At 38.4% G+C, this 18,146-nt stretch overlaps 1 protein-coding gene across 2 annotated transcripts in view; it reads right to left on the minus strand.

Annotated features, from left to right (window-relative positions):
- Positions 1 to 2,737: 2,737 nt before the first annotated feature.
- SLC25A21 (solute carrier family 25 member 21) overlaps positions 2,738 to 18,146 on the minus strand; it is a 255,369-nt gene continuing 239,960 nt past the window's right edge. For both annotated transcript variants that reach the window (XM_040599989.1, XM_040599990.1), the window contains 4 exons: positions 16,832 to 16,996; positions 6,283 to 6,464; positions 5,420 to 5,472; positions 2,738 to 2,883 (listed from right to left, as the gene is read on the minus strand). In XM_040599989.1, the coding sequence (XP_040455923.1) occupies positions 2,813 to 2,883; positions 5,420 to 5,472; positions 6,283 to 6,464; positions 16,832 to 16,996 (471 nt within the window). In that variant the 3' untranslated portion in view covers positions 2,738 to 2,812. The remainder of the gene's footprint in view (positions 2,884 to 5,419; positions 5,473 to 6,282; positions 6,465 to 16,831; positions 16,997 to 18,146) is intronic.

Raw genomic sequence — 18,146 nt, forward strand, 5'->3', positions numbered from 1 at the left:
AGGCCATTTCTGGAATAAAAGTTGTTTTTCCTGACATTCCCACGAGGCATTAGTGTGTTTTGGACAATCCTTAAAGAGACACATCTTTAGCTTGTATCAGTTTGCATTATCTTGGCTTCAGCTAAATGAGGACAATTTCTAAAGCAAGGGACAAGACATGATGTTCATTACTCTGCGTATGGGAATACACCATCACAAACCATTTTTGTTTTGTGTTTAGGTACAGCTCTCTGCGTATCTGCCTGCTGTATATAATACCTTATCCCCAAGCAGAAGGTCAGTTGGGCTGTGTGCAGAAAGTGGTACTCAGTGTGAGCAAAGGTTCCTGACCTTGGCTCTTGGTGAACTGCTTGTGATGGATTTTTTTGGTGTGAATTTTTATAACTTTTTTTTTTTTTTAATGTAAGCCTATGATGCAGAATATTCCTTTGCCCAAGGATATTTTTCCCTGCTTATACCTAAAGTTAAACTGCAAAACATAACGAGTTAGCTTATTTGCCACACAACTTAGGCCACTTTACAATAAACAAAGGAGAAAAAGGGCTTTTTATTTTTAATTTTTTAAATAATAAACAGGGATCAACCGCTGCTGTCAGGGAAAGGGGTATAAATCTGGAGTGAACCCACTGAGGTGAATGGATTAATTTGGGAAATATGCAGTATATGTGAGTGCAGAATGTAAGTTTTTAATCTGAAATCCTGCACTCCATTCCCAGTGTCAAATGTTTTTAAAGAAACCAATGAAGTCTAATACTCCCTTCTATGACATTCCCGCTGTGTTTGCATGGTCCTGCTACAGCTGACCTCCAGTGTAAAAGTGAATCAGAGCCCTAATTACACCAGGAGCTATGGGGGACTGGGCTGGCATGTTCGTGCGTTTGTTTTCTAAAAAAAACCCCAAAAAACAAAAACCAAAAAAACCCCAACAAAACTGTGTTTTCTGCTTTCTAATAGTTCTCTTTTTACCAAAGATCAGGCTGAGCTATTAACTGAAAAAAAAATCATGTTGGAAAGGATGTAAAACTGAAGGCTATATATGTATATACAGTATGTTCAAAGCCTTTTATTTTTATATTTTGAATGCTCTAAATTAATAAAAGACTAATTATAAAGCATTTTGCTTTTAATTTCCAGAACTATCTTAGTAGTGTCTTCTCTTTGGCTAAGTACTGATAATGAAATGCAACAAGGAACATTTGCCTTAAAATTACAGACTGTAACAGAGCTAATGTTACTGATTTTCGCTGTGAAGTAGCAAAGGCATGAGAAGTTGCTCTTCTCAAATTTAGACAAAGGAGAGGTTCATTGAGCATGTCAGCACAAGCATCCTTGAAAGCGCTGAGAATGCACTTCTATTTTTAGTTTTTGTTGCTTTTCTAATGCATTAAAAACACTCATGAGACGAGACTTCACATGTGAACTGTCATTTTCAAGTAATAATCTGGAAAGAGATTTCTTTAGGGTTGCTGGGAAAAAGGTTTGTACCTCCTTAAGAGGAAGAACATTTAAAGTTAACAGTGTGAATGTAGTATGGGGTGATACAGAAACTTTCAGCAATTCCAAGATAAGGATTCATCTGACAACAAACCAAGTTTAGATAAGGGGAACAGAATAATGTGTAATTTTAAGTTGTTTAAAGAGTTCTTGAAAAGAAACTAGAATGGCACAACTGCATGAACTGAAACTGTGTCTTCAATCAGCATAGCAGAAATTATCAGCTGGAATGGCTAGTAAAGACGAGTACATCACTGAAATATTTATATTTACAGTGGCTGGGAAAAGCAACAATATTAGCTTTAGATCAAGCTTTTTATCTATAGAAAGGTGAATTTCTTTGAGGTCTATGGCTAGCTAATTATGACTGCGTGTGTGCTGTCAGTCTGGAACATTGTTTCTCCATCCCACGGTGGTAATGAAAGGCTAAAGGGGCAGTCAAGGTGTGCTGAGCATTGTTATCACAGGACAGGTCTTTAAGCAATAATATATGAGGGTGGATGAAAAACTCACAGTAAAATCTTATATGCCTAAGAGTATTTATTTCTGTTCATTTTTTTGTATTTATTGCTTCTATGATTCCCACAGTTGTTTTGTAGTTTTATGTAACCTGACTCAGACTAATTATTTTCAGTATCTTCTGTGACCTGAGTAATATTTATGATATGCACGGCTAAGAACAAGTAGGACACTTAACAGTATGTGTGTTTTTAAGGTTGTGGCTAGTCGTGCTGTCCTTTTTCTCTCATAACTCCCCAAAACTTAAGAAGCTGTTCAATCAATGTTGAAATCGTACTGGACTGAATTTAAATTGGACTGAAGACTGACACAAGAGTTTGCAGAGTATGGATCATGTTCTTAACCTGGAATCAATGGAGCTGTCAGTTTACACTACCTTAGTATCTGTCCTCTCAGGATTATTCCATTTTTTTTTCCAAAGTCCCTGAAAAGTTATTATTTTGCCAATTTAGCTGAAATTTTTTAAAAAGTTTATTGACTACGTAGTATAATTCAGTGTCCAGAATTTTCAGTCTGTCCTAGAAAAACTAACTTTGTCCTGTGTTTCCTTTATATTTTCTCTTGATCCAGTAAAACAATTACAAATACCAACTCTGCTATTTACTTACGCACTTACAGAAAAGCATGTGCTCAAATGTTTCCTTGGATCAGGACCTGAAGACCAAAGTTGTTTTGAACTGTATTAACATCAGTGTAGTCTGAGGGCATTCGGCACCACAAAGGATGAGAATCACTTTTACTTTATTAAATTGTATTTTAGAATGCATATAATTTTAAGAAGTACATTTTTTCAGAAGTGCTACTTGTGATCAGCTGAGTCCTGAAGCCATGCATAAACGTATTCGTAAACCAAAAGCATCACTGCACCACCTGGAAGAAAAGATATTATTTTATTACACAAAAAATTCAGTATTTTCAAGATTTCGTAGTGCATTTGTAGTGTATAATCCAAACCAGGATATGGCAAAGCCTAATTTGCAAAATGGATAATTCTACTAATTCCCTAATTCATTAAAAAATCACCAATTCTTAAACTATACCAATTTTATTTAATATTAGACCATAAAGTTGATGTGACAAGTTTGCATATTAAATCAAAATCACCCTCAGTGTCATTTTTCCTAACCTTTTTTTCAAGATTAATATTTTGCTTTGTTCTTTTACAAGGGAAGCTTTTAATCTAAATACGTATGCATTTGTGTGTTTGTTTAGAATTAGATTTGGCCATGAAAGAGCAACTTGAGTGGTGGAATGACAAAAATTCATCACCAGGGTGACGAAAATGCTTCCAAGTAAGATTCAAGAAAAGATTCAGCTGTTTGTTTACCATGTCTAAAGCAGAAGATCACAGTGCTGAAATGAGAACACTCTTCCCGCGCCTGTACCCGGCTATGAATCCACAGGCAAAGTTCTGATCGGATGAAACGGCATTATCTGCTAGAACTGATAACAGTATAAAATCCCAGCCTGCATGCCATGACGTGTCTTTACTGTTAGTGAAGCCAGACTAAATCTCTTCTGTAAGCGGGCTGTAACTGCTGGATGAGCTAAGGAAAGGAATATTTCAGAAGGGGTGTGTGTGTGTACATATATATATATGTATGAATATAACTAAGCATATAGAGGGGCTTCTACTTGGAGAAGATGGGGAAAGAGAATCAGATTCCAGGCTGCAGGACTAGAATACAAGTGTGTTACAGTGTGCTACTTGTGGGTGCCAGCACTGGGGCACAAATATTTTCTTTCCTTTGCCTGTTGGCTCAGTCAGCGGGTTAGAGTGGCACCTCGGACAAACAAGTCCTCTGCTGAACTGGGCTGACCTTTCCAGGTAGATGGACTAGCTTGGACAGCCAGGCACACAGAACTACCACATGAGTTCTCCCATGTTATTTATCCTAACGAACTGTTGTCAGACTTGAAATTCTCTACGAACAGCGACTCAGAGACAGCTAGACAGAGCAAAAGTTTGCAAAAGCCTTCAACCAACAAACCAATCACAGACACAACCTCTAAGATGTGATCTGAGCTCAAATCAAGGCTGAATCTAGTTCTCACACTGTGTGATCTGTGTAGCTCTTTTCCTGAAAGCATTCACATGTTGAAAGAAGGAATTATCTTTCCAGTCACAATCCAGATTGCATTATTGTTTCATCAAAAAGCCAAATCTACATATTAGTCAATGGGACTACAAAAGTGTTTAAAATGAAGTGCACACTTAACTGACTTGCTGGATCTGAGCCAGAACACACAGTCATTTGTAAGATGGAAGATTTTATTCCAAAATCTGCTGTGCTAATGTGAAACTCTGCCTCCTTTTTGTCCTTTACGTATATGTAGTATCTTTGGAGTATGAGGGAAAAGGCTTTCCTGTTTCCCCTCCTCACCTTCCCTTACCCTGCACAACAGCCAGACATGGTCTAGCACTTAGCCAGATGGACTGGATGCACAAACATTTACAGACAAACCTAATTCCTCCCTTATACTCCAGAACACACTCTGTACCTACTGGCTTTTAACCATGTGTGTTCTTGCCTATTAAACCACCTTACAAAATTGGAAATACCATTTCATGAGAATGGGATACTGTTCAAATTGGGGATTCTGTTCTTTTTGACACAGTCTGCCTCTGTGGGCTGCCAAAGTCTAAGCGCCCAGTGCTTTGCTTTCAATGACTAATCAAAACCAGTCAGGGAAAAATAGTCTAGAAGTCAAAGAAGACCTAGCTCTCAACCACTGCGCTCCTGCATTTGGAGTAACAACTAGTGAGAAAGGGTCAATCAACAAACCCAGTTTTAAGCTATCCTTGTCCTCTTAGTCTTCTAAGGCCATGCAAGTCTCTTCCCAGCTCATGCTGTTGGCCTTTTAGTGTCTGCTCTTTACAGCCCATGCAGAGCACAGGAGAAGAAAGCAACTATAATTTGATAAATTTGGTCTATGCTTCGACTAGTTGAGAGCGTTTATACTGGAGAGACTCTAACCTGCATTTTAAGGTGATTTTACATGGGTCCTAGTAAAACAAACAAACAAAAAATCACATTAGAAGGAATAGGAAGCTTTAAGAAACCCTTCCAAAGGTTTTACAGTTCTGGCGTTTGCACGGATGCACTTTGGTTTGTTCACAAATGAAGCAATTGCACAAACCAGCAGTTACATGGATCTGCGATCGTCTGATGTGTATGTGTAAATGATATATTTTTAGACAGATGTTTAGCCAAATCCATCTATGATACTATTAGGAGATTGCTATTATCAAAAGAAATCATTCAAAGATGAAAGAGATTTTGATGATTGCTGGTACACTGTTTCATTTATTTCATTGATGCTCACTGCATTTAGTCAAGAAACTGAAAAATGGGAAGAGCGAGCAAGAACCAAAGCAATATAGAAGTGACAGAGGGAAAATTACCTGGACCAAGCCTCATGATCTTGGGAACCAAGCCTTTATAGAGAGCCAGAAATCTGCAGCAGAAAAAAACCCAAACAAAACATTTCAAACAATATTTTTGCTCTAAAAGAAGAACGGAATTTTAGCATGTGTTTGTTAAAATGCTGGCAGAGCACTTAGAAGCAATTATTTGAAATTACACATGTTCAATAGCAGGCCGTATCTGGATTTTAACATTTTACAGAGGCAGATCAGATGAAGAGAAAAAGTTAATCAATGTTCAGTCACAAAAGCAATGCTGTGAGCCTAGCCAATCAGAAATATGACTTTAATCAGTGAGATGGTTTTACTTTCAAGACAAGTCTGTTAACAGCAGCTGCATACATGGACGAAATGACTGCTATAATTGAGTATCAAAGCTACAACTCAGTCCCCACTTGAGAAATACTTTAAAAAGTTGGAAAATGTTATTGCCACAAAGATCTGTCTAATTATTTCAGCAGTCATTGTAAAGGTACAGAGGTCTGTATAATTACAATTAGATTAGATTGGGAAATATTCTGTTTTCTGTTGATATTTTGCTTTTACAAAATGAAGGGTTGAAAAAATTACACGAGGTATATGAAGCATTTATTTGTGGAATGTCAATTTTGACAGCCCAATAATCATCTTGTAAGTCTTTTGTAAAAGTTCACATGGAGTAGGAGGCTATCTCCTTGTAATTCTAAAATACATTTCCAAAATGTTACGTTGTGCTCTTTTGATATGTGAGTTCAGGGTGGCTTAATGGTCCTCGTCAAATCTGAAATATAACAATGTGGTTTTATGGACCCATATGAACTAAAACAGAGGTCTGGACATTTATTAAAATAAGAATGTTTTACCCTTCCTCTTTATAGACTGTTGCCATAGTTTTAAAACAGGTTCTGTACTTGATCTCTCCAGGAACTGGCTGTGGTCCTTGAATCCTACTTTTTGCAACATCAAAAGGAATGTTAATAATTGAGGCTATTGTTCCTGAGACTAGCCCAATTCCAAACTTCCTCAAAAACTCCAAATTTGGATCCTACAAAAAAAGAGAGAAAGAAAGAATAAAAAGGGAAACGGAAGGACCTGTGCAGTTTAAGCACTATAAAGTAATATGCATTTAATCAGAAAACTCACACAACACAACACACTCGTGTTATTTTAGCGGAACACATTAGGATTTCCTATGCTGGAACTTGTTTTCTTGACAATCCTATTGGCTATGTTTTTACACATGGTCTAAATTGCTGAAGTACACATTTCCTCACACAGGATTTATAAACACAGTTCATAAAGAAAGACTGGTATGGCATATGGGGATGATTTGTATAATTGGGCTTCACAATGTACTTAGTATTACTGTATCAAAACAGGAGAAATCCAAGCACACTATTAGCTAATTGGCCAGAATATTTTACAAATGACAGCAACTTCCACCATGAAGCCTACTAAAACGCTCATTTGTGTGTTGGACCCCCAAATGCTAAATTAAATAAAGGCTAATCTCAGTCTGCTGCCATTCCCCTCCAGGTTTTTTACATTTATTTTCACATGTAGCTGATCCACTGTACTGAGAAGTGCTAGCTTCCTGTTATTAACAATCCAGCTCGGCGCAACTGCAAGAGAGCCTCCACGTTCTGTGCATTATAAACGGTGGTAACTCATTCAGCTAATTGGCTGAAGAATTTACAACAGATTGTTTCTGAACTCTATATTCACGGTAAAAGTTAGAAGCAGGTTAGAAATGCATCTAAAAACTTCTTTGCTTGCTCGCAGGTCACAGTGCAACTGGGTTTTATTTGATCTTTCGGAAAGACCTCCTACCTTGGCATTTTCTATGACATCAAAGAACCCAGAGTTTATCTGGGAGTCAAAGTGTCTTGAAGCAAGTTTAATCCTATTTCTCTAAGTAGTGGAAGTCACAGCAAAGTGTGTTCCAGGGTATTTCCAAGGCACATAATTTTTTTGCTATTGGTCTTTAACAGCGAGGACACTTCTGTGCTGTATCAGAGTCTATATATACAGTTCCATTTTTTTTTTTTCATGAAGGTACTTTAATTATAGAAAATCATCGGTAAAAAACCAAATGATCTTTTCATGTTATAACATCAGCACAATATCAAAATGAAAGAGTTCTTTGTTTCCTAAACCAGTACATTTGTGACTGAAACAATGAAGTTTTCCTTTCCAGATTAGCAATGAGAAATGTAAATTAAAACTTCCATAACATGCACTGGATGAAGTCCATACAGGTGTTTAGAAAGAAATGTCAAAATCAACAGGGCTTTTTTATTACTTACAGAAAAACTCAACAACTTGATTTCACAAAGCATGAAACATACTGGTAATACCTTTTAAAAATTACAATGGCTTGTGGTACATAAAGAATTGCAAGACATTATTAGCAAAAAGCTTAGCAACAAATTTCTGTTTATTCTATACATACTGACAGTGGTTTAAATGCAAATAAAATGAAACCAATATTTCTGGTATCTAGAGAAGAAGAAAGGACCCCTTTTTGAAGTTCGAGGGGCAGCAGTATGGCAGGCCCAGTCCAGCATGGTGCCTACCTACCTCCAGGCAGCACGCGTACGATTATACCCACACCTGAGAGCTAAGTACTATTCCAGACTGAACTAACCTCCTCAATCCAGGCCACAGCAAGGAGGCTACCACTGCTCTGTTGACTTTTCACAGTCCAGAATGGTTTGAAGCATTTTTGTCAAGCAATTTGGCGCAAGCACACTTTCTTCCACGGTGCCAAGCACAGTAGTCTGCCCTCTGGGCTAGGCAATACGTGTCAGGCAAAAATATTTACTTGTTAAACATTGAATTTCAAGCCTTGCTGCTCCTGACAATTATGTTATATTTGAGTGATTGAACGTTTTCATATTTTGGTAAATTCCCAATGCCAGAGCTGCCTGCTTTATGACTGAGAGTGCCACAGAGTATAGGATAAAGTGGGTGTCTGACCAAGCCAGCATCAATTAAACCTGACACTCCATTAGCACAACTAAAGATAAATGAAAACAAATTACTTTATTTCTGTCACAGTATTTGTGACATAAAGTTGAAAGGCAGTATTTTGCGCATTCATAAAACTGGATTCTTACCAAATGTGCTATGGTAGACACTAGTTTTGCTATGTAACTTGATTTTTTATTATATATCTCATGGGAAAGGTTTTTCTGTGGCATTCATCACTTTAAAACCTGGGTAATTTCATTCGAATAACAAATTAAAAATAAATTCAGCTATTAAAAATAATTAGAAAGCTTTTTTTTTGTAAAAGTTTAGCTTAGTGGTGTTTTACTGTGCTAATGCTTGCAATTGAAAAAAAGAGATTTCCAAGCAGAATTTCTGCCTCTGTCAACAATGCTTACATGGACAAAGCAACATTGGCTGCCTGTCAGGTAGGTACAGGTTGGTGCTATCAGGAAGCAGGGTCTTTCTTTCCACACCAAAATCTGTCCTATTCCTACCCCATGGACAATGCCAAAATATTCCTAACAGTCTAGCACCCTGTGAAAGGAGACCTAAGGATAAGGTATCTGTCTAGCGCTAATGCTGCAGCTGGCTAGCAGAGGCAGTTATCGTCATGTTACTGTCACCAGCTTCTGCACCGTGCTGTTCGCTGACCCAATATTGTATGTTTCATACGTGGTACGTTAGGAAAAAGTATTATGACGGCCCCTCTTTCTTTCATAAATGGCAGAACTGGAGGAAAAACGTACATGAATTCTGTTTCTAAGCAAAGTCGATTTTTATGTAGTATGAGCAGAACATACAGAACAGAAACTCGACTTGAGATGGGGCCACACCACAGTACAGTGTACTGGAAGGAAGTGAAATACCAGTTTGCTTATTCACAATGGAAAAACTTCGTTGTAGTTGGATGACACAACCTGTGTTCATCTCACCTTTTTACCGTGCTCTTCACAGTCACATTTCCTGCGCACCTGAGTCCCTGCCCTGTGAGAACCAGCAGCCATTAAAAATAGAGAAGCAGGCATCACTAATAAATGCCATAGCTATGAGTGTCCCGCTGGATTTCCCCGCTTTCTTTGGGAGAAAAAAAATGTGAGATGTTATCTCTCTGTTTTTTATACTTCACTACTCCTATCACAGTATTTTTAAATAAGTGGAGACTCTAAAACTTCCTCCTCAATCATATGCTTCTTAATTCCTTCTCTTATATTCCGTAATTTCTAGCAACAGAAAATTCTAGCCCTAAACTAGCACATACACACCCATGTACAAGAGTGTCACCCACTGGAGACAGCTTTAATTTATCAGATTCAGTCTCCAAAGCCTGGACATTCCCTTCCCTGACACTTCCTTCACTTGTTTATTTTCTGGGCACTTTGTCAAAACCTCTGTTTAAATCTTTGATCTCAGTCAAAAGCTTTCAGACTATCTTCACCCGTACTGAAGGAAGGTCACTTAATTTAATAAGCAGCATAGATATTGATCCAGTAATGAAATAACCCTTTGGTAAAGGCATGTATGCTTGGAACACAGTTAATTTAATTTTTTTCAGAATAACTGAAAAATCATTTTAGAATTAATATGACTCACCATACTAGATATATTTGTACTATCCATCTTAGGTGCAATCCAAAGGTTCAAAGGTAGGACAACACCCTTTGGTGTCTCTCTAGGAGAGAGAAATAGGTACCTTCAGAGGAAGGGCTCAAAGTCTCGAAGGCAGGGTGCCTGAAGCAAGCAGGAACAGCCAGCGCAGACAGCCCACCGACAGGCGTAACGTGGTTGGAAACCTGACCACAGAGGCGCTGGGGAACACGGCCTGTTTTTCCTTTGCGAGGCCTTGTTCAGTCTGAGTAAAAGTGGTAGAGTGTGTCACAGAGAAACTTACGATTTAACCCTATTTTTAAGCAAAGAAAAAAACCCCAATAAAATCAAAATATCAATAAATATTCATTTGTCGAACTGAAGCTATTTTTAGATGTTTGGATGTTTGTCTTGATGTCTTTTCACATTTTTTTTCCCATTGCTGGAGGTACATATCTTATGAGAAAGAATACTTTTATAAATACATTTTAGTACTTCTCAGCACCTCATAGATAAGTTCACTATAAACCACTAATGCTTACTGGGTAAGAAGAATGCCAATTCATGGCCATTTACATGAAGAATAAATAGTAATAATAGAAAATGTTTGAAGTTGGCAATTGCAAAGCAGTTTGCTGGTTAGCCCGAAACTAATACTTAGGGTGGGATATCTGCATTAAGTTTCTTAAACTCCTTTGAAAACATTAGCTGTAATATTAATTTTATAGATAAGTTACACTTGGCACAAAAGTGCCAAAAGTGATTTGTAATGACCACCGAATTTAAATACGTTTGCTCAAGGTCACGTAATGGGTCAGCAGAGAAGTGAGGAACAGAGCTGAGAGTCTTTGCACTGTATCCTGCACCTTCCACCACCCTGTGTGCGACAGGGGAGACTTAAAGACAAGACTTTGGTTTGGCCAACCCTGGTTCTGCCTGAAATTACAGGACTAAAGAGGGATATAGGCCAGGAACAAGGAGTAGAGCTGCCTTTTGGCCCTTTTGGCTAAGGTACAGTGTGACAGCATAGGAACTCCTGCGGCCAGCCAAGAGGTGCCACAAGACCTGACCTCGGCTACATGGACTATAACCAAGTGTTTGGCAGCAAAACAGGCTGTAAGGAACTGCTGTAGCCAGCCTGATAATTTGTTTTAACCACTAAAAGGCGCTGCCTTTGGCAACAGACTGGAAGAAAGGAACACATGGGTCTGAGGAAGGGGAGCTTCCAAGAAAAGGAGAAAAAGTGTACTCAGAGAGAGGGAAGGTGAGAGAGAGCTCACAGGAAAGCAACACGGAACAGATGAGAAACTCAAATGAGATGCTCTAAACACAGACACTGAGCCAGAACCCAGAGGAGAGACCGTGTCTGGGTCTTCCTGCTGAGTCCTAGAGGGGAGCTGGGAAGACAGGCTGTCAGATTCCACTCTTGGAGGGAGAGGCTGGTACAGATGTGATCAGGTGATCTGGAGGCATGTGAACTCCCAGCAGAAATCAGCTATAAGGAGGAGAAAATTATGCAGGCTCACTGCAACGCCAGAAAGGGTGAAAATGAAAAGATGAAAGCGAGTCTCATCACTGCTGTGGTAACATCATGCTTTGATTCTTTTAAAGAATACTCACTGTTTTTGTTTGTGACTTAATCAAGATTTGACCGCAGCTTAATGAACGGCTTCATAGTTTTATTGACCCTGAACTTCTGTCCATGTCGTGCATTTACATAGTAAACTCCTTATTTTAAACTATAGCTTGCTGTCTGATTAGCACAATGTTTGATCTTTGTCAAGAGGCATAGGAAATGCTGGAATCATAATGACAATAAACATATTGATGACCAGGAAAGGCAGTCCACAATGCAGTCATTTTGTTTGCATTAAATGTGCTTTGTCACACTGATATTATCTCAGATTCTTCCTTGACTGCAATCTCATTGCAGCAGACATTTAAAAAAGTTTTTAAAATCCACCTGTCAGCTGTCTGACAGCATAACATGAATGACAGCCACTAGGATAAGTGTCCTGGCTAGTCTCCAGAGTGACATGGCTGCTGCACAGGGTACACATTTTCAAATGAAAAAGTCTGCAGTCCTCGCAGTGATTTGTTTTTCTCACAATACAATCCTTGATAAAATTATTAATCTTACTCAAGATTTATAACTAGCATTATTATCTAGTAGTTACTCCTTTGCTATAACCCTTTGGCCTCACAGAGACAATAAAATTGGTGGTTACTGAATACAAAATGTACAGAATTCTGGAGACCCAGTCAGTGGAGTCAGCAAAAGAAGCACCAGATAGATCTATACTTGTTCCTCTTATTCATCCTCATTTCTGTAGATTATAGTTAGACTATTGAAAGCAGGACACCAAAGAGGCAAAAGAAACTCCTGCCCAATTTCCTTAGGTCCTCACAAACTTCTTGACTGTCTTCTCTGTTAGTCCCACAGCTGTCTATATCAATGACTCCCAGGTTTACTCAGGAGGGGGTACCTAGTGTCCCTGTCATTCGCAATTCGCATGTTCTTGCAGCCTCTGGGGAATGGCCACGTGGAAAACCATTAATCACATTGGTAAAACCAGAATTGATCTTCCAACTTCACAGGAGGCTTCTGCTGTAACTCCAAGTAGCTCTCCTGCATAAAGCCAGACTACGCAGATGATCAGACTGTTCATAAAGCATTGGGGTTACAAGCAGGTCAGCTTTTCATGGCATCATTCAGACATTAGCTATGCAGAAAAGGGCACCCAGAAGTGCATGACTTACTGGTCACCTCTGCATACAGTACTTTTGTCTGCACTACTCATCTTCAGTCTCAGTTATACAGTAATTTATGAAAAAAAAAAAAAAAAAAAAAAAAAAAAAGAGTAGCTCCATGAATACCAGAACTAAAGAAGCTTGATGTCCTATTGCCCTTGTGACTGATTGATACTGATGTCGGGAAAGGCACGAGCCCAGACTAAGGCTTATATGGGCTTTGTCACTTGGGATTCAGTGTTTAATAAGGCACAAGTTCCTACTGAAAATTTTCCTCAGTTGGCTCACTCATAAGATGCACTGGTAGGATCTCTCCGCCTTTTAAATGATTATTTGTATGTTTTGCAAGAACTTAGCTATTTCAAGCCTCCCTCTCTGTCAGCTATGGTTGGACCTGGTTATCAGTTTCAGCATTATCCTCGTTTCTGCAGGAAACATGTGTTTCTTCTTCACACTTTTACTTTGACAAAAGATTCCTCTCCTTAAACTTTGTATCTGTCTTACCTACAGGAATATCTCAGCACAGGAGCAGGTGTGGTAGCAACAGACTCTGCCCCTTTGATACATCATCACCTTTTGGTGATGATGGCCTGGGCTGAAGTCTTTAAATGGCATGGGCTGTCATTTCAACAGCCACAGGACACCTCACAGTGGAGAGGGTGGCTTGTAATGTACTGGATACAGCACTGATTTTTTTTTTCTTTTCTCCTTTCCCAGGTCATCCTGAAACCTGAGCTTGGATGGTAGCTCTGAGGTTATCCCATTTCCCACTCTGATCCAGTCTTCTCCGAAATCACCTTGGTTTATTATCTTTTCAACTCTGTTGTACCACATACCCTTTTCCCTGTCTTGTTCCTACATATAACTTCTATGTTGGCATTGATGTGAAAACAAGTAAAATAAAATTGTTATCTGCTGTCTTATTTATTCACCGAGCTGAACTGCCCATTTGGGTTTCCCATCTCTTCTCTGCCTGTGGAAGTTTAAAGCCCTTTCTCCGAAGCTCCCACTGCCCACAGCAGCAGTCCTTTTAACAGGTGGCACATCTGCAGCAGCTGGGGCAGGTGCCCGACTTGAAATGAGTTTTGCAGTTGGCCACGTTTCAAAGGGGGCTTTTAACAGGGAGGAAATCTCATATTGTTAAGAAATATGACAGCCACTCGGAGGTGGTAGTGAGCAAAGGTTTTAATGAAACTAACATTTACTGTCAAATCTATGATAAAAAATGGAAAAGCGAGAGCTGCTGGATGCCTATGAAATGTGCTATAAAAGCAGGTGCCATAAAACTGAGATGATATAAATTTGCAGACTAATTTGATTGCTAGTGCAGATGCATAGGTGTTAATGCTTCATGGTTGATACATTAGTGGCAATGGAAACATGTCTGGCTTATTCCATTTTCAGTAAACAGTATGAATTTGGCTGTAAATGATCTGTTTAGCAGAATAGACTGAACACAAGAAAAATTATTTGTTACAAACATTTACAACCTACACATGTCATTTCTATCATTTGACCGCTCAACATAAAACGTTTATTGTTTTTGGCAAAATAAGCTGCAAACATTCCTAATTGGGATGCAAATTTAATGCATAGTTTAACACTGATGACAGCTAGAAGGCTCATACAGACATTTCCATACATTTTTCCACTTACATTACAGATGGTGAACAGCAGATACATAGTCAAGAGCCAAAATTATTTCAGGACTGTAGCATTCTAATTTCACAAATTTTATGTTTGTCAATATCGCAAGACTGTCTTTAAGATTTTCTTTTCTGGCAAAATATACAAAGTGAACAAAAGAGGTGCTGTAATGAAATCAAGTATGTGAGAAATTTTGAAAAGTTACAACTGTCTAATATTTTCCAGACTAACTGCAAAACAGTCTCTACCAAACTCCTTGTACAGGTTTGATAACTCTTAGCCTCTAGGACCTGCCTACTGACAGCAGAGGTTTAAGTTACAGATCACAAAGTATTGCTGAGCACTTCCATGTTCCAGTCACTGAAGACAAGTTCAATGCATGTAAACACCTGAGCACGTTGGCTAGTGCAAGCCAGACGAGGCCTGATCTATACCCTGTTAAATGCAGGGTAAGATTTGCATCGATTTTAATGGGAGTTTGATCAGAGTTATTGGCTATACAACACACAGAGCTGCCTATGGCACTGATGCCCACTGGCCTAGAGAGTCCCATTAACTTTATTAGCGCTATTAAATTCTACTACCGTTCAAAACAGACTGGCTGCATGAAGCCTGCCTATTAGGAATGGTTCCTGGTCGGCACTAGCTCCTGAGCTGTACCCAGGCACGGCGCTGGCTGGCCTGCGCCAAAGCTGTGCCAGGGAACATTTCTCAGCACGGGTGACTGAATTTCAGTCATGCTGCTCAATTCACCAGTGCAGACGTAGCCACTGTGCAAGCCACCGTGCAAGCTGCTTTGTACTGGTCGAGCACAAGGCAAACCTCTCCACTTATTTGCAGTTCATGCAATCTAATCCTACATTCATTGAATTGTCATTTGCTTTTGATAGCGTGTACAGGACAGCTGAGCTACTGGCTGACACCATTGAAGTAATTTCTCTTTTGTTTTCTATGTATTTAAATCTATGTTGTAGATGTTAACAATTCCCTGTATCATAAAAAATCTGTATGAAGTGCTAATTTCTTTTAGATCATAAAGCTCTGAATATTTCTAATGATGTAATAATTGTTTCCCATTTTTTTTTTTTTTTAAATCTGAAGGGCTAGGAAAGCGTGCTTGTGCCAAATACTATTACTATTCTTCAATTGCTATGCAAGAACACTTCAGGATTTCTATACAAGCTGCACACAAGTCTCCTTGTCTTTATGTGCATATGATTCTGAACATTCTGCATAGTGATTATAATTTTTTTTACCTTTTGATCAACATAAACGTGTTTACTCCTATCTTAGTATCAAGCTGTGCTTGTGCCTTGAATTTTTAGAATGTGCAATTAAAGTACATTGTAAAGTATGCTTAAATACACTAACAGAAACTTGTAGAAACTTGTGGGTTAGCTGCTCTTGAACAATTCAATTTTACTCAATGATCTGCAAATAAGATGTGGAGCTTTTCTCCATTTACACAATGTTGCCAACAAAAATACCAGGGTACTCAGAAGTGCAGAAGAAAAAAGAGGTGTTACTTCATCTGGGAATAGAAACTGATCCCTTTTGATGTAAATTGCAGCTTCTTATACGAATATCACTACATATTACACCTGTGACTGTTTAACTGTCATCATCTAAAAATCACATTAGTGAAAACAGAGTTCAGTAAGTAATGTACTGGAGTCATTAATAAACCATTAGCTGTTGCTTACAGAGTCATTTAGAAAGTTGCCAGTATTACCACGTTTTCATTAGTAAAATTTCCCTTTGTTGTAAAGGGAAATATTTTCTTTGTTATGTAAAGGAATATAAAACCATCAAATAAAATTGCCTCAAGTGCAATTACAGCTATAAAGATTCTATTTTTTTTAAACTTAAAACCTACATAAAGCCCCTGTGCATGACCCTGTAAGTCCTGTTTTGGGCTGGCTCCCTCTCATATGGATAAATCTGCCCTGTTGTCTTTCAACACTATGGTGAACTCTTTTTGGAGTAAATATGCTTGGTACATGGCCAGAAACCCCTAGTACTGCAGCTCTGCCATCCCCTCAAGCTTAGCCCCTTACTTTGTGGATGTTGAAAGAAGTTCTAGCAACTGATTTTTCTCTTCTAAGCCAGTTTACCCGAAAAAGTGCATAAATACCTAACATATGCGTAACATATCTGTATCCCAATTTCTGCCTTTCTAGATTGCTACCATGGTATAAGGGAAATTCATAAGAATGAAAATTTAAGCATGACTGTTTATACTCAGCTTTGCTTAAAACATAAGAAGTACAAATCCTTGGTTTGCTTCTATTAAAATGCTATAGATTTCTGCAAAACAGAGAGCTTGGTTAGTTACTGTTTATTACCAAATACCACAGCTTTGCACAGAAAAAGACAGTGTCACTAAATTGCCACACCTCTTATCTATTTGCCTATTGCATTGTATGAAGAACTTACTGTATTGACTGGGAGAATTTTTTTCACATTGAAATAGAATCCAAAGTAAACCATGTTAAAAACTCCATGACGGCCCAGTGTTGCAGTAAGACCTTTGTTGAGTCCTTGGAAGCCCAGGCCATTGGTTTTAATGATCTGTCGAGCTTGAGCAAAGCTAGATGGTTGCTACGGAAGATAAGCAGAAGAAGGAAGAGGTCATCTTTACAAAAAGAAAACGGCACCCATAGCATCACTTCCATCCTGCTGACAAACACAATGTTGCCGTTTTATCTTGTCTCACCATAGTTATTATTTTGCCTTTCCTGTGATCATGTAAAAATCACAACTTTCATTAAAAAAAAAAATTCCTCATTTTTCTGATTGCAGAACAAGATGAAAGCATGACTTGAGTATTGTAAAAGACTGAGGATTCCTAAAGCAAAGAAAAAGGTCCTCAAATAATAATAATAAAAAAAAGATTTTACTGAGCAACATGCGGCTTTGAATGTGTGAATTTGGCAATAGTTCTTTTATCGTTGATGCTGTGTTCTTAAGATTATGACTGATGAAACCCTTACACAACCAGAGTATATAACAATTATTCTGGACAGCAAGAGGCTAAAGCTGGCTTCTCTAGTAAAACCAAAGGCACAGAAATATGTGTGGTGAGGGAGTGATAAAAGAGACAGAATTGGAACAGGAAATTTTTTAGCCATTATGGCTACAGAAGCAAGTCCTTGGGAGCTACAAATTAATGCAGCAAGGGAGACTATAAATATTTGTGTTGAAGATCAGTTTGGCAGTTGTCCTGGTTTTGGGTTAAACCACAACACAGTTTCCAGGTTCAATGTTAGGAATAGGTTTGAAAGGGTGACAAAAGGTATATATATTGTCTGGGAACCCTTCTGCATCCTCTGAGGCTCTTCATGCTGTTAAGAATGCAAAACACTGCTTTAAGACACTGACTTTTGAAGGTCAGTGACTTATTGTGTACACAGCACTTTTTAAAACCAGATCAGATGTTCAACTTCTAGTGTTGAAAATCTTGAAAAAAAGGTGTTGGTTTTTATTGTTTTCTTAAGCATCCAACCGGAAAACCTGTTTTGCTCTCCTACTGAATTATTTGACTTAAAAAGTGTAGTTAGATTTTGAAAATCAGAACACCCATTTAAATTCCAAGGTACAGATTTAGAAAATTGACTTCAGAAATCCTGTTTTGAAAATGATACCCAAAAGGCATAGGAATCATTTTAGTCAGCCAACTTCCATCTAATGAAAGGCAGAAAGGAAGAAACTTCTTAGAATCCACTTACATAATGATCAGTTCCTCAGACTG

Source organism: Falco naumanni, chromosome 7, assembly GCF_017639655.2.
Source record: "Falco naumanni isolate bFalNau1 chromosome 7, bFalNau1.pat, whole genome shotgun sequence".
Classification (NCBI taxonomy): Eukaryota; Metazoa; Chordata; class Aves; order Falconiformes; family Falconidae; genus Falco; species Falco naumanni.